Source organism: Simochromis diagramma, unplaced genomic scaffold (assembly GCF_900408965.1).
Source record: "Simochromis diagramma unplaced genomic scaffold, fSimDia1.1 OVJJ01000308.1, whole genome shotgun sequence".
Lineage (NCBI taxonomy): Eukaryota > Metazoa > Chordata > Actinopteri > Cichliformes > Cichlidae > Simochromis > Simochromis diagramma.
In genome coordinates, this window is record NW_024386785.1 from 2,318,546 (window position 1) to 2,331,234 (window position 12,689).

General features: G+C 38.4%; 1 protein-coding gene across 3 annotated transcripts; it reads right to left on the reverse strand.

The window, feature by feature from the left end:
* Positions 1 to 260: 260 nt before the first annotated feature.
* On the reverse strand, positions 261 to 3,535 carry LOC120728063. Of its 3 annotated transcripts, XM_040022742.1 has the most exons (3): positions 3,383 to 3,535; positions 2,473 to 2,526; positions 261 to 2,031 (listed from the first exon to the last, which is right to left on the reverse strand). In XM_040022742.1, exon 3 carries the CDS (start codon positions 2,019 to 2,021, stop codon positions 714 to 716), a length of 1,308 nt encoding a protein of 435 aa, XP_039878676.1. In that variant the 5' UTR covers positions 2,022 to 2,031; positions 2,473 to 2,526; positions 3,383 to 3,535; the 3' UTR covers positions 261 to 713. The 3 variants fall into 3 exon arrangements, with proteins under 3 accessions (XP_039878676.1, XP_039878674.1, XP_039878675.1); XM_040022740.1 differs by having other exon boundaries at positions 261 to 2,526; XM_040022741.1 differs by lacking the exon at positions 3,383 to 3,535 and having other exon boundaries at positions 2,473 to 2,919.
* Positions 3,536 to 12,689: the final 9,154 nt, after the last annotated feature.

Consider the following 12,689-nt stretch of genomic DNA (forward strand, 5'->3'; position numbering starts at 1 on the left):
TTGCTCTGGGAAAACCTCCAATAGCCTGTTGCGATGTTCAGATATAAGTGTGTCCAAGTAGCAAATACTTTCCTCTCTGTGAATAGGGGACACAACAAGTTCAGTTATATCTTTTAGAGTCATAAGAACTTGCCATGCTTCATCATTTTTGGGAATCTTTTTCCCCAATAATAAAAGGTAATAGTCTCAATAACGTCCAATTTTCATGTGCGTTGCCACCAATGCTTTTGTGAGCGGAAAAATTTAGGGGGATGATTTGGGGGCGATCTGTTTTATCGGTCCATTTGTAAGGAAATTCTGTTATGAAGTTATTGAGTTCAGTTAAGGAAAAGTAACGTTTACGGATAAACACATGAAGGCATAATGCTAATTCTAGTGGAATTATGCCTTCAAAAAGGTCGTGCAAAAGATCTGGAGGATACCCTGTGACAAAATGGAAATATTTTAATTTCCCTGTTAATGGACAACCTTTCTTCACACCACAAAAATGAACCGAGGAGGAATTTTCCTTTATGGTTTGGACATGTAGATCATAGTTCTCTTTTGTTCTTGGTGGAAAAGCTCCTGAACGAACTTCTTTTTGCTGAAAGTCTGAATGGTCTCCAAGGCAAAATCTACAGATGTAATGTCCAGAAAAGCTTTCCACGAGTCCACTAAGAGAATGAGCGCCAAGATTGTCAGCACAAACACAAAAAACAGTGCCCCTGATATATCTACCAAGCTGTGAACAAAAAAATCCCGTCTCTCTCTAATGTTATGAGATCCTTTAAAAGTGGCTCGAGAACAGTTTCATAGCCAAAAGTTTTAACATCACTTGCCTTACACAGGAGAGCCAATTGAATTGATGTTAGCTGTGATCTCAGTTCAGTTGGTATATCAGCAAGTACCCAGTACACAGCTGTGACTTTGTGTTTTTTTCTTGAAGTCCCAAGTGGATTACAAATTTCAAAGTCATCCACATAGAGAACAAGGGAAATACTTAAGTCCTCAATAGCACAAAGTTGGTTTTGCTTGAAATATTGTCCATCGTGGAAAGAGGATAACTGTGAAGTGTTCAAATGTCTAGTTAATATACTGTTAACATCTTCTTTACTCAGTAACAGCTGCAAGGACTGAAGAATAGGCACATACTGAAAAGTGGAATTCTTTTCTGGATCCAAACAGTATTCTACTGGTTCAATAACACAGAAGTTTTCCTTGAAATATTTCTGTCTCTTATATCTTGAAGCAAAGGGACCATCGGGACTAAGGGCTGAACATAAAGGACTACAGTGACATATTTTTTCAGCCAATTCACTGACAAAAGACTGATCAATATTACAGTTATTCTTAATAAGAATATCACTTATTGACTTTGGAATATACTGAAGTGATAATGTGCAGATATAACTGAGCTGTTCCACCAAGTCATCCACACATTTACCAGAAACATTATAGATGCTTTCCAGTTTTAACAAGAGCACACCAATATTTTTCAAAATTTCATTTGTTGTTTCCCTTTCACAACCAAGTTCAGTGGTGACATCCAAGTCCTCGTGATCTTCTAATTCCAGTGCTGGTAAGACGATTTCATTAGATGTACTGACAGTTTGCTTTGAAATCAAGTTAGTTTTAAAGTGCTTCCATGAACAAAATCTGTGCTTTCGACTTCTGTGAGTCGCATAAGTCCCACAAATGTTTGTCTTAAACTCACAACCATCAAAAACACACTCTATGGTTTCATGGCTTTTCAAATGGGAATTTATATGTTGAAAATAGTCTTTTGTGTTTGGGTAAAAAGAGTCACAGATTTTACATCTAATAGTTGGAAGGACCTCACACTCTTCCGTTTCATGCGAACTGTGAGACCTAGACAAGTGTGAGCGTAAGGCACCCCATGTCTTAAAAGAGCAAGGACAATTCAAATGAAGACAGGGTATGGAATAGCCATGACCAAATGTACCATGTTTCACTCGATAATGTTTGAGTAGTGACACTTTTGATGACTCCTCATGTTTGCAGAGTTTACACTGCCATCTCATCACCTGTGACCTAAAAAATTGTGAGAAAATATGTCTCACAGTATGAAGATGACAGAATGGTGTATAACCATATTTACACAGTTTTTGTATGATTAACTGATTGAATAACCAATACTCACTACCAATTCAGGTGGAGGATACAACTTACAAATAAGTCAACATGGAACAAAGTACAATACTTAACCACATTGAAATAATCTGAATCACATCACCATGCTGTATAAATAAAAAGATAGTATGGTGACACTAGATGACAGACCATGAACTCATCAATATATTTACCGAACTGAAAAATTCTCAAAATTTAGATTTGGCATTTGTATGACTAAAATAACCCACCACAAAACCAGTATAAATATTTAGGTGGTATCACCATCCACTACTCAGCTTGTATAAAACAATATCATATCATTCCAAAATTTAACACATCAAGTCCTCTGAGTAAAATTACCTGCTTTACTTTGTAGTTGATGCAGATTTTTTTCTCCTGGTGGTGAAGATGGTGCTGAAAAAATACAAATCAAAACTTTATCATTACAAAACATGTCACTGAGTAATCTGCCATAACATCAATCTCTTATAAGAAATTTTAGCTTGGATTGAAATAAACATTTATTTATGTAAATTGGGAGTAACTATACTGGAAATGATGGTACTTTTGGCTTGACCCAAAGGACCAAAGCTTTTTTTTTTCATTATTTTCTGGGATCTGAAAGGAAGTAGGGCCCCGAGTCTAAATTTACTTAAGGCCCCATAGTACTTTGGACCGGCCCTGGATGAGGTAATCTGCTGACCCGGGCGGTCCTCTCAGCGTTCTCTCAAAAACTGGCCCTGTTCGGGACAAAGCTGAAAGCAGCGTCTTATATGCTCTGAAAGACCCCACATAGAACAAGAAAGCTAAGCAACATGGTTGCTGCTATGAACTGTTCCGCGGGCAGATCTTCTTAGTTACCAAAGCCATTGATGACGTCTGTTCATCTCCTCCTGAACAACCTGACAGAGTGAGTCAGGCCACGTGACTACCGCAGCTCCCGCACCGCGACTCAACAGGGCCATTTTCTAGAAATGTCTGAGCACACCTGCTTTCACGTGGTTCCTAAAAAGCCCCCGATTAAACGGTCAGGTCGCTGGTACCGGGACATTCCGGTCAAATTACCCGGAACCCAGATAGCGACTCAGAACGTAAAAGGATAAAAGGGCGCGGTTTCCCGCCGCCTTGACTGGAAGACGGGTTGAAAACTTAAATTAACGTGCACAAACACGCTGCGAAAAGTGAGCCACCATGACAAACGCTTTCTTCAGAACATGTTATAAAAGAACGGTGTGGATAAAGACAGCTAATGTAAGAATTGGTCACTTACCTGAAAACGTTACCAAGTCTGCAGTGGATGTGTGTCTGTCTCGTTCAACGTGCAGAAAATCTCCCATGAGGCCATGCTCCTCGCGCGCGGTACATGCCAAAGGTCATTAGTCTTACTCAAAGTTTTAAGTTAGTATTGGGGGACAAAATTATATTGATTTCGAACCATTAATAATTAAAGTTAAAGACAATGATAAATATGAATACCAGTGTCTCAGTTATTTTGAGTACTTTCTATGAGATATATTGAGTAGATTTAAATAATGCACCCTGTGTTTCAAATACAGAATTTTTTCTTTTAAATAAACTTGAACAAAAGAGCTCAGTTCAACTCAAAAACTGGTGTTGAAAATTTAAGCATTCTTTTCAGTATTTTCAACTCAAGATAACACGTTTGTGATTTTCAAAGATTTAATCAAGGTCATCTAACTTAGAATTATAATGATATTTACTAAGCCCCTGAATAATTTTTTAGGGTGTATAAATGTAAATGGTTACAAACTGGAATACCAGACAAAAATTTAGACACACCTTCTCATTTAAAGGTTTTTCTTTATTTTCATGACTGTTTATACTGTAGAGTCTCACTGAAGGCATCAACACATATAGAAATTATGTGGTAAACAACAAAGTGGGAAAAAACTCAAAACATGTTTTATGGATTCTTCCAAATAGCCACCCTTTGATTTGATTGCTGCTTTGCACACTCTTGTCATTCTGTCGATGAGCTTCAGTTTTGAATAAATCCCCAACAATGACATCAGCAAAGCACCCCCAAACCATCACACCTGCTCCTCGGTGCTTCACAGTGGGAACCATGCATGTAGAGACCATCCATTCACCTTTTCTGCATCGCACGAAGACACGTTTGTTTAACCCGAACAAATCTTTTCTGACTTATTAATGGTTTCTTAGCAGCTATTTTTTTTCTCACCTGCCTAAAACATTTGCACAGTATTGTATATGAACTCCAAATATTGGTCAGGAGTAAACATTTCTAACTTTATTTAATCAATTTTCTGTTTTGGGGGTGGATTTGGTTGTTAATATTAAATATTTGTTGTTAATATTAAAATGACCATAAAATAGTTTCAATGTCAGTTTTAAGATTTTTTTCCTAGTTAGAGCAAAGTAGCGCATAACCCTATAGTTGTTCAGAAAATATTTATGTCCTGCTTAATAACTCTAAAAGCTATACTAAGAGGCATATTATATTTTTGTTTTTATAAAACATGCTATTACTAGGTGCAGAGTGATGTCATTGAGTAGGTTGGTGCATTTGATGAGTGACCTCACCTGACTCTTGTGTTGCAGTAAGCTGATTGCAAAAAGTCTTTGGCTGTGTGCTGGCTTGTTGCTTCCTATTTTGTCATTTTTTTATCTATACAAACATAAACGCAGGGCTTGGTTTTGAGAATAACTGTGTTCTCTAAAAAAAAATAGTCACTACGGTCTTTTGGAAGCACTAAAGCAGCTGTATATTTGTGAGGAGTCATAATTTAATCACAAAGTTCACACCCCTCGAGAACAGTGGAACGCTTTTTACTTTCTTTTTTCTCTTTCTTTCCTCACCCCGCCTAAAAAGGCAGGGCTTATGGTTTTTTGCTTATATAGCTTCACATTTCAAGTTCAACTCTGTTGTTGTTGATGTGTTTGCCTTTCTGTTTTCTTCATTTCTTTGTGGTCACTTTGTAGATAGGGCACTGAAAATTAAAAAAAAAATCAAATAATAAGTAAGTGGGGATGGGGATCAGTGTGAAATTCATCTAGTCTTAAGGTCTCTTTTAATTTAAAAAGAATATTAAACAATTAATATGAAACCTTTTTTATTATCTCAAGAACTTTAGTTGACCTGCTTATTTTAAAATAAGTGTATTCAGATGCATGAAATCAGATGATTGTTTCTCAAAATAATATTTATCTGTGTTTAAATAACAATAAATAACAGATTGTCAGATCAATTGAAATGACAGGGCAAAGAAATTGTTGAGCTCTTCTTTTAGTATGTGGCTGTTGTCAGGGGTTTGGGGTCCCTGGCCTTTGCAGCTGGTGAATAATCATTTGGATGTTATTAAAAAGAGTACCTTAAACTGCAGCATTCAGGCTTCTATTTTTCTCTTGTTTTTCTCTTGCTTCACTCTGGCGTCTCCTGCTGGATTAAGGCTCAAAGTGTAGGTGTATTTTCCTCACCAACCAGGAAACTTTGCTTCTTTTTATTTATTTCAAGGGCGTAGATTTGGTTTTGGCATTGGTGGGGACGGATGATTCAACCACCAAACTCTGCCCTGATTCTTTTTTTTTTTTCCTTTTTGTTTTTGCTTCTTAATAAAAAGAGGAGAAATATACTTGCCTACATATGCTATTCTACGTGCTTTTAAACCATTTAAAATCGCAATTCATAGTTATATGTGAATTATATAATGTTAAATTACTATTAAACAAATATTAAACTAAGTATTTTAGGGTTTAGTTTACTTCAGCCATATTTCATATAAATCAGGTATCATACAAAAATAAAAATGGCTTCAAATACAGTCATGACAATAAAAGAATATGACTTTGGGGACTTAACAACATTAGTTCAGTTATAGTACACCAACATCTGTTATATTTTGGCACTAAGGGAACACTGAATGACCTGCTGGTTTTTGTCCATAAAGCTACTCATCTAAGATTACCACAAAGCAAAAGATCTCTCAGCAAAATTATGCAACATTTTAGGCACTATTGCCCCGATCAGATCAGTGAGCTGGGATTTTCTGTTCTAAACATGAACTACAGTTATAGCAACTGACATGGACTACTGGTGTCCCACACAACAACTGAATGTCCACTATGTGAAGCAGCCAAACACATGCCTGCTCCTCTCGTTAACTGAGGTAAACTGCTGGCATATTGGTTTTACATCTATACTGTCCAGTCTCTCCTGGTGGACATACAGCAGCATTGTTTAATCTCATTTGAGTCGTTGTTAACCTTAGCCATGTTTTTAGTCTTCTGAGAGCACTGAAGCTTCTTTCATCCTCAGTACCTGCGTTTTATCCTCAGATTAAAATTATAATTCTGTGCTTGATGTGTCTCACCTTTGGCCCTGGCTCCTCCCCTCTGACTGCACTAGGACATATTGCCACCTGATAAAATAACACATTGATTCGTGCCATATAAAAAGTGAGACATGTCAATTCAGATTCTTTGTCAGATATACACTAATGAATCAATTTACATCAGCAGCCTGACAACTGTCATGATAATAAATACTAGTTAATCTATAGCACCAAATCATCAGTCAGTCACCCGTGACCTCGCCTCTCCACCTCTGTCTGAGCTACAACATAGCAGAGCTGCCTCTGTCACCTGATGAATAACAGTGAGACACTCCACATACATGCAGTCACACATGTGCTTCAAACACAGTCATGAACCAATAAGTCATCATCCAGTTTCACCTGTGATCTTGTGTCACCATTGCTCTGAGCTTTGTGTTGGTTCTGCTGTCACCTGACAAACAGGACATAGATGACAATAAGAATAAAATGTGCAGCTGCTTCAGTGTTTCTGTCACTTTGTGCAGATCTTGACTCGTCAGTAATGTTTGTAGGCTGAGTGCATTTTTAAAACAATTTGTGCAAACTGCACTACAAGGTGGATATTTGCAAAATCATGCCTACCTCATGACATTTTGTCTCAAAAATTAACCCTATGAATATGTCAGTACTATTAGGATGAAATTATTGTGTCACCAACATTTTAATGTTAGACATATAATTTTAACAGCCTCTGTAAACTAATATCCTGGCTTGCTCAAGGCTGCCGTTTTCTCTGACAGTTTCAATCAAAATTAGAAACGCTGCTCTGAGACTGAGAGAACTGATAGTGCTGCCTGTTGTGCAGTTAGTTTCCAAAACACGTTATTCGTGGTTACATACATTTTTAGACTGATGTGGGCCAAAGCCTAGCACAGCCTGTAACGTTATTATGATGGACACATTTTATGAGTTAATTTGGCTTTAAGTGACTTACAGGTTTCTTTGAAAAATACTTATATCCAAGTTCTTCCTTTTTGCTGCCATCCTCCTCTCCTCCTTGCAGCGCAAGCTTGCCAGTCTCCCGCCACCTCACCACCTCTAGTTCAGTCTCCACTATGCCGGCCACTTGGTTATGGCGTTCCATGTATGCCTTGCCTGCTAGCATCTTGCACCCTGCTGTTATGTGCTGGATTGTCTCTGGGGCATCTTTACACAGCCTGCACCTGGGGTCTTGCCTGGTGTGATAGACCTCAGCCTCTATGGATATCAGCCACCTCTTCTTTCTTGGGACGTGGGAAGTAAGTAGCAGCTAATGAATAATGTCTGCTGTTCAGCTTTGTTTCATCAGATGCCCCTTAAAACACAAGTTGACAGTTTCCTGGCAGTTTCAAGTGTAATGTAGTGACTTGAATAGATCACAGGGTGACACTCTTGACCTGCGTATACACTGTAAATTCGAGCAATTTTGGGCATTTGTCCCCACAGGACACGGTAGTTTCTCATTTGCGTGGGCGCCATCTTGACTCAGTGTGATTGCTTTGTAAGAAGGTAAGTACTGTTAGTGGCATCCCCCATGAGTTTTGTTTAAAATAAGTATTATACTTTGTAAAATGTCCAGTCAAATTATGTATACATTGAGTGTTTTCAGATGTTCATGTACTGTCTGATGAGAGTGTGAGGAGTTTGTAGTTTTATGTTCTGTTTGGAAATATCTGCTGTGATTTTGTGCTGTGTTTCCTGTGTTAACAGAGCGCTCATTCATGCACAGTAATACAAGACAAAGCATTAGCGCTTCAGCTACGGTTTGCTAGCAGTCTTTTTATGTCCATTTTGTCTCACATGTGCACCTGGACCCAGAGATTCCTTAATTACATGATTATGTTTCGAACAATTTGCTTTTTTGTTGCACTTAACTATATTTTAATTTTTAAGCAAAGTGTTTACTGTAATTGCTTTGCAAGGGCCAGCAGCAGAGATGAAGTGGTTTATGCCCTGGTGTCTAAATAAATGGCGAAATCCCAGCCACAAACTGAAAGCTTGTGTCCGACTGGTCTCTGTGCTGCACACACCAATCCAACACAAAGCAACACAACGCAGAGCTTGGAGGGTAGGAAGGCTGCTGCACTGGTAGGATTACACAAGGTTTTAGAGTTTCACTCAATGTTGTTAAACTGTTTTAAACCCTGATCTCTGCCTCACTACAGTTATGCCTCAGCCTGTTGTCCTTATGGTGTAGAGTTTACATACTTTGCTGAAAATCCGCTGGAAAGATGCATTTTATTTATCTAAAGCCTAATTGCCCAGACAACTAAAAAACATATGTAATGTAAATAGAGGCCACTGGAGGTCACTGCTGTATCACTTTTTCTCTGTAACCTCTTGTTAGGTTGATATTCCAGTTATTTTCCTACAGTAGTTCTGTTCAGGCATTTCTTTCTTTCTTTTTAATTTTCTTTTCCTTTTTTGCTTCTACATCTACATGATGATAACCTTTGCTTAAGTTCACAGTGATTTCCTGGAGGACATTTTGCCATATTTGTTGTATCAGTGGTGGATGTTCATGTTCAAGTTTAAAGTCTCACTATATAAGCAATGCTTGTGAGTCAAAGCTCAAGAGATCCTAATATGGTCATCTCAGGTGAGCACAGACACCCCACGCATCTGCTTGTTGTTGTGAATGGTATAATCAGAAGAAAGTTAATTTAAAGGAAACTTGGTCTTAAGGAAGGAGGAGTTAAAACAGCTTGTTTTACACAGAGGATGAACTGAGGCGCTGCACCAAGGCCCGATTTAATATTAATAAAGATCATTCTTCTTAAACTGTGTATCATGCTAGAATAAAAATATTGAGGTGGAAATGAACATTATAGAATCGTTTAAAGCTATAATATGTAATGTAGTTGATTAAACATAGTCTTCACAAAATTATATGTAATTTACATAATTTTCTCTCAAATTAGTAAAGTATTATGATTCTAAAAATTTATAGCCAGGTATGGGCTGCCCATATAATCCCACCCTGTCCAAGATGAAACAGAGTCAGTGAAGTGTACCGTCAAAACCAACTTTACTGTCAGTTCTGTTCAAATAATTCATAGGATCAAAATGTGTGCAATCAAAGAGATGAGTTGTGAAAAACAGAAAGCTGTTAAAGGATAACAATATGAGGTTCAGATAATATTATGGAGTATGCAGGGATTATTAAATCATATACACGTTATTGCAGTCTAATACGATCTGCCTCAACAGTAAAAACAGTAACCTGCTTTCAATCATATCGTAGAATAAGCAACCAACAACTGGAGAGCAGAAAGGTCAGCGCTCGCTGTCATCCTACCACATTCTGCTGCACTTACATCCTTACATATCCTCATACACCATCTACAGTCTGCACTCACAGTATTCTCTCGCTGGACCACCTGCATCAGGTGACGGCCGTGTCGCCCCAACAACCTGGGGTTGTGCAGCAGGCATCATGCATGCTAGCTGCTGGATGGTTTCTATACTGTAGCGCTATCTAGTGGTCATAGTCATATCATGATATCCATGTGCTGTAGAGATTAAAGATCACAAGGGATGGAAGTCACTACAAAATAATCACAACTCCTTCTAAAGTAAGGTATTTTACTTATTGTACCTTTAATTGAAAGTACCACCCTGGTTTCAGATAACACTGGTTCATTTTAACTCCTGAATATAAGAGACAATACTTACGTTACCAGATAATCAATATTCTAAAAATACAACATTTTCTTTTCTCCTGTTACTTCCGGTCTAATCAGCTGCTCTTTCTATTTTCTGCATCCTTTCTGTCTCTCTTTTGTTTCTTCTCTCCATCTTCTCCCCATGTCCCATTATGACACAGATGACAGTATGAGCGCTCCCTGTGTCATTAAGGGAAAGAATTAAAGTATTTTACTTGTGAGCTGAATTGCTTTCCAGCGCTGTGCTGAATTACCATAGAAACTAATGAAACAACTTCACAGGGAGCCGCTGAAGTCAGGAGCGCTGTAGTGCGCTCAGACTCCCCTGTCTGAGTCATTCAGTCATTTTGCCTTTATTGTTCATAAGGGAAATTTGGTTTGCAGACAGGCTTTGGAGGAAAACGCACAGCAGCTAATCGCACAGCATACAGAACATCAGCGAGGTAAACGGCGGTGGATAAGAGCAGACGGGGAGAGCAGAGCAATAAGAAGCCACTGATGAAACAGAGAGCCGTTAGAGAGACCTGCGAGGCGGCATCATTGCATGTACAAATGAAGGCGAGTGATTGCAGCGGGACAAACAAGCCCGGAAGTCTTTTACCAAACAACACGCATGTTTTCAGTCTTTACAGAGGAAAGTCTCTGAGGTGAATCTGATCTGAGCTTTTAGGCTATACAAATAAACTTGACCTCTGACCTGCACTCATGCAGGCTGAGACGTATGATGTGGAGACAGGACTGATGAGGACCAACGTGAAAAGAGCTAAAGGGAAACCAAAAACCCAGCATCTCCTGAGATTCTTGCAGGAAGGGATGGAATGAACTCGTATTTGAGTTGTTTGTTTAATATTTCTCTTCTTGGCATCTTATCAAATGAACGCTGGCTTAGTTTAACGTCAGCATAACAGGAAAAACCTGAAAAACCACCCGTTACTCTGACTTCAGAGTAAAAATGCTTTATTAAAGGTGGCCTCTGCAGACCTGTTACCTTTCTTGTTGTGTACAAAACAAATCTTCGCTGTAGTACAATACAAAGCAACATGTTAGAGTACTCAGATTACTCTTTTGTTATAAACAGTAGTAAAATCATTAGTGTTCAAAAAATGTGTTGTTTTGTTACTTTTATAAATAAAAGGAAATCCCGTCTGTATGCAGACAGTGTTCGTCAGGAGCTTCAGTGGACCAAGAACAATGCAAGTTTTTTTACACCAGTGAGGCGAACACTACTTCACTATTGAGCTATACTGGACCACCTTGGAAACATGGAAGCAGTGACTGGGGAGCTCAGTATCTCTGCACAGACTGCTACCCCTGTGGCCAAGACCCAGACAGACCCACTAGAAATCCAATGAACAGACGGATGAACGTGGCCTTAGAAAACAATTGTCAGGTCAATAAACTAATACAGATGTAACACATGACTATTGGTTGACATGAAAACTCAAAACTGTAGCTCCACAGTGACAAATGAGGCTGTTTCCAAAAGCATGTCAGTCCCCATCGACTGTGTTAAAATATCCAAGTTTACAGCATCACAAAGCATATTTACCGCGTGGTACACAAAAGTTTTTCCCCTCTATGTCTCTTCCATCTTTGGACTATTTCCTCCTTCGTAATGTTTCAGAGTGATATGATTGTTTTTTTAATTATTAATCCATCTGGATAATTGAGTTAGGGGCACAACTGTTTTTTGGTGTTTGACGCAGGTAGCTAGTGTTGATCGGTTTAGGCCTCATCCACTAGTTCATGTTGTTAAACCTTTTCTACTGTTGGAGCATTTTTGAGTATTTTTGATGAACTGAATAATAGTTTGTGGTTTTTCAGGGTGATACAAACCACAAAAGAAGTTTGTGCATCTGCTGAGCAAAATTGATGAGCAAAATTCTAGTATTTTAATGCATTAACTAATAAATATGTGTGTACGTACCTAGCACCCATACAGTTTAAAGCACCTGGAAGCGGCTGTTATGATTTGGCCCTATAAAAATAAAACTGACATGAATATATGAATTCAGCTAGCTCATAAAGCTAACTAACATTAGCTGATAAATTAGCATCACATGCATATAAGGTTGCTAATGGCTCCAAGAAGCATAGCAGCAGTCAGAACTCTAATGTCAAAAATTCATAAAGTAGTCCAAAACCACTGGGTGGCATCATGGTTACTACTTTTTAATGCTACTTTCTATAATACAGCAAAGATTCAGTCTAAAAAGGTGGAGCCATGGAAAGTGACACATATTATTTTAAAGTAGGAAGCTGCTAAAAAAGGAAAATAAGAAAAGACAGATGGGACAAAGTTCCTTTTATAGACACTTGAGGCTACAAAAGCAAGTCAGTGCCACAGACTCCCATGGTAAAATCTCCAGCTTTACAACTGATGATGTGATACTCATGATGTGGATGTTATTCAGGCTTGAAGTCAGATGTGTGTCAGCTGACATGGGCAGAATCCTGCTAGGTTTTCCCTCTACTAACCTGAGTCGCTGAACTGGACCTCTCTGTGTGGTACAGAGCACTATTCATCAGACATGGAGGTTTGTGAAGTGATCAAGTTTGGGAGTGACTGAGATGGACA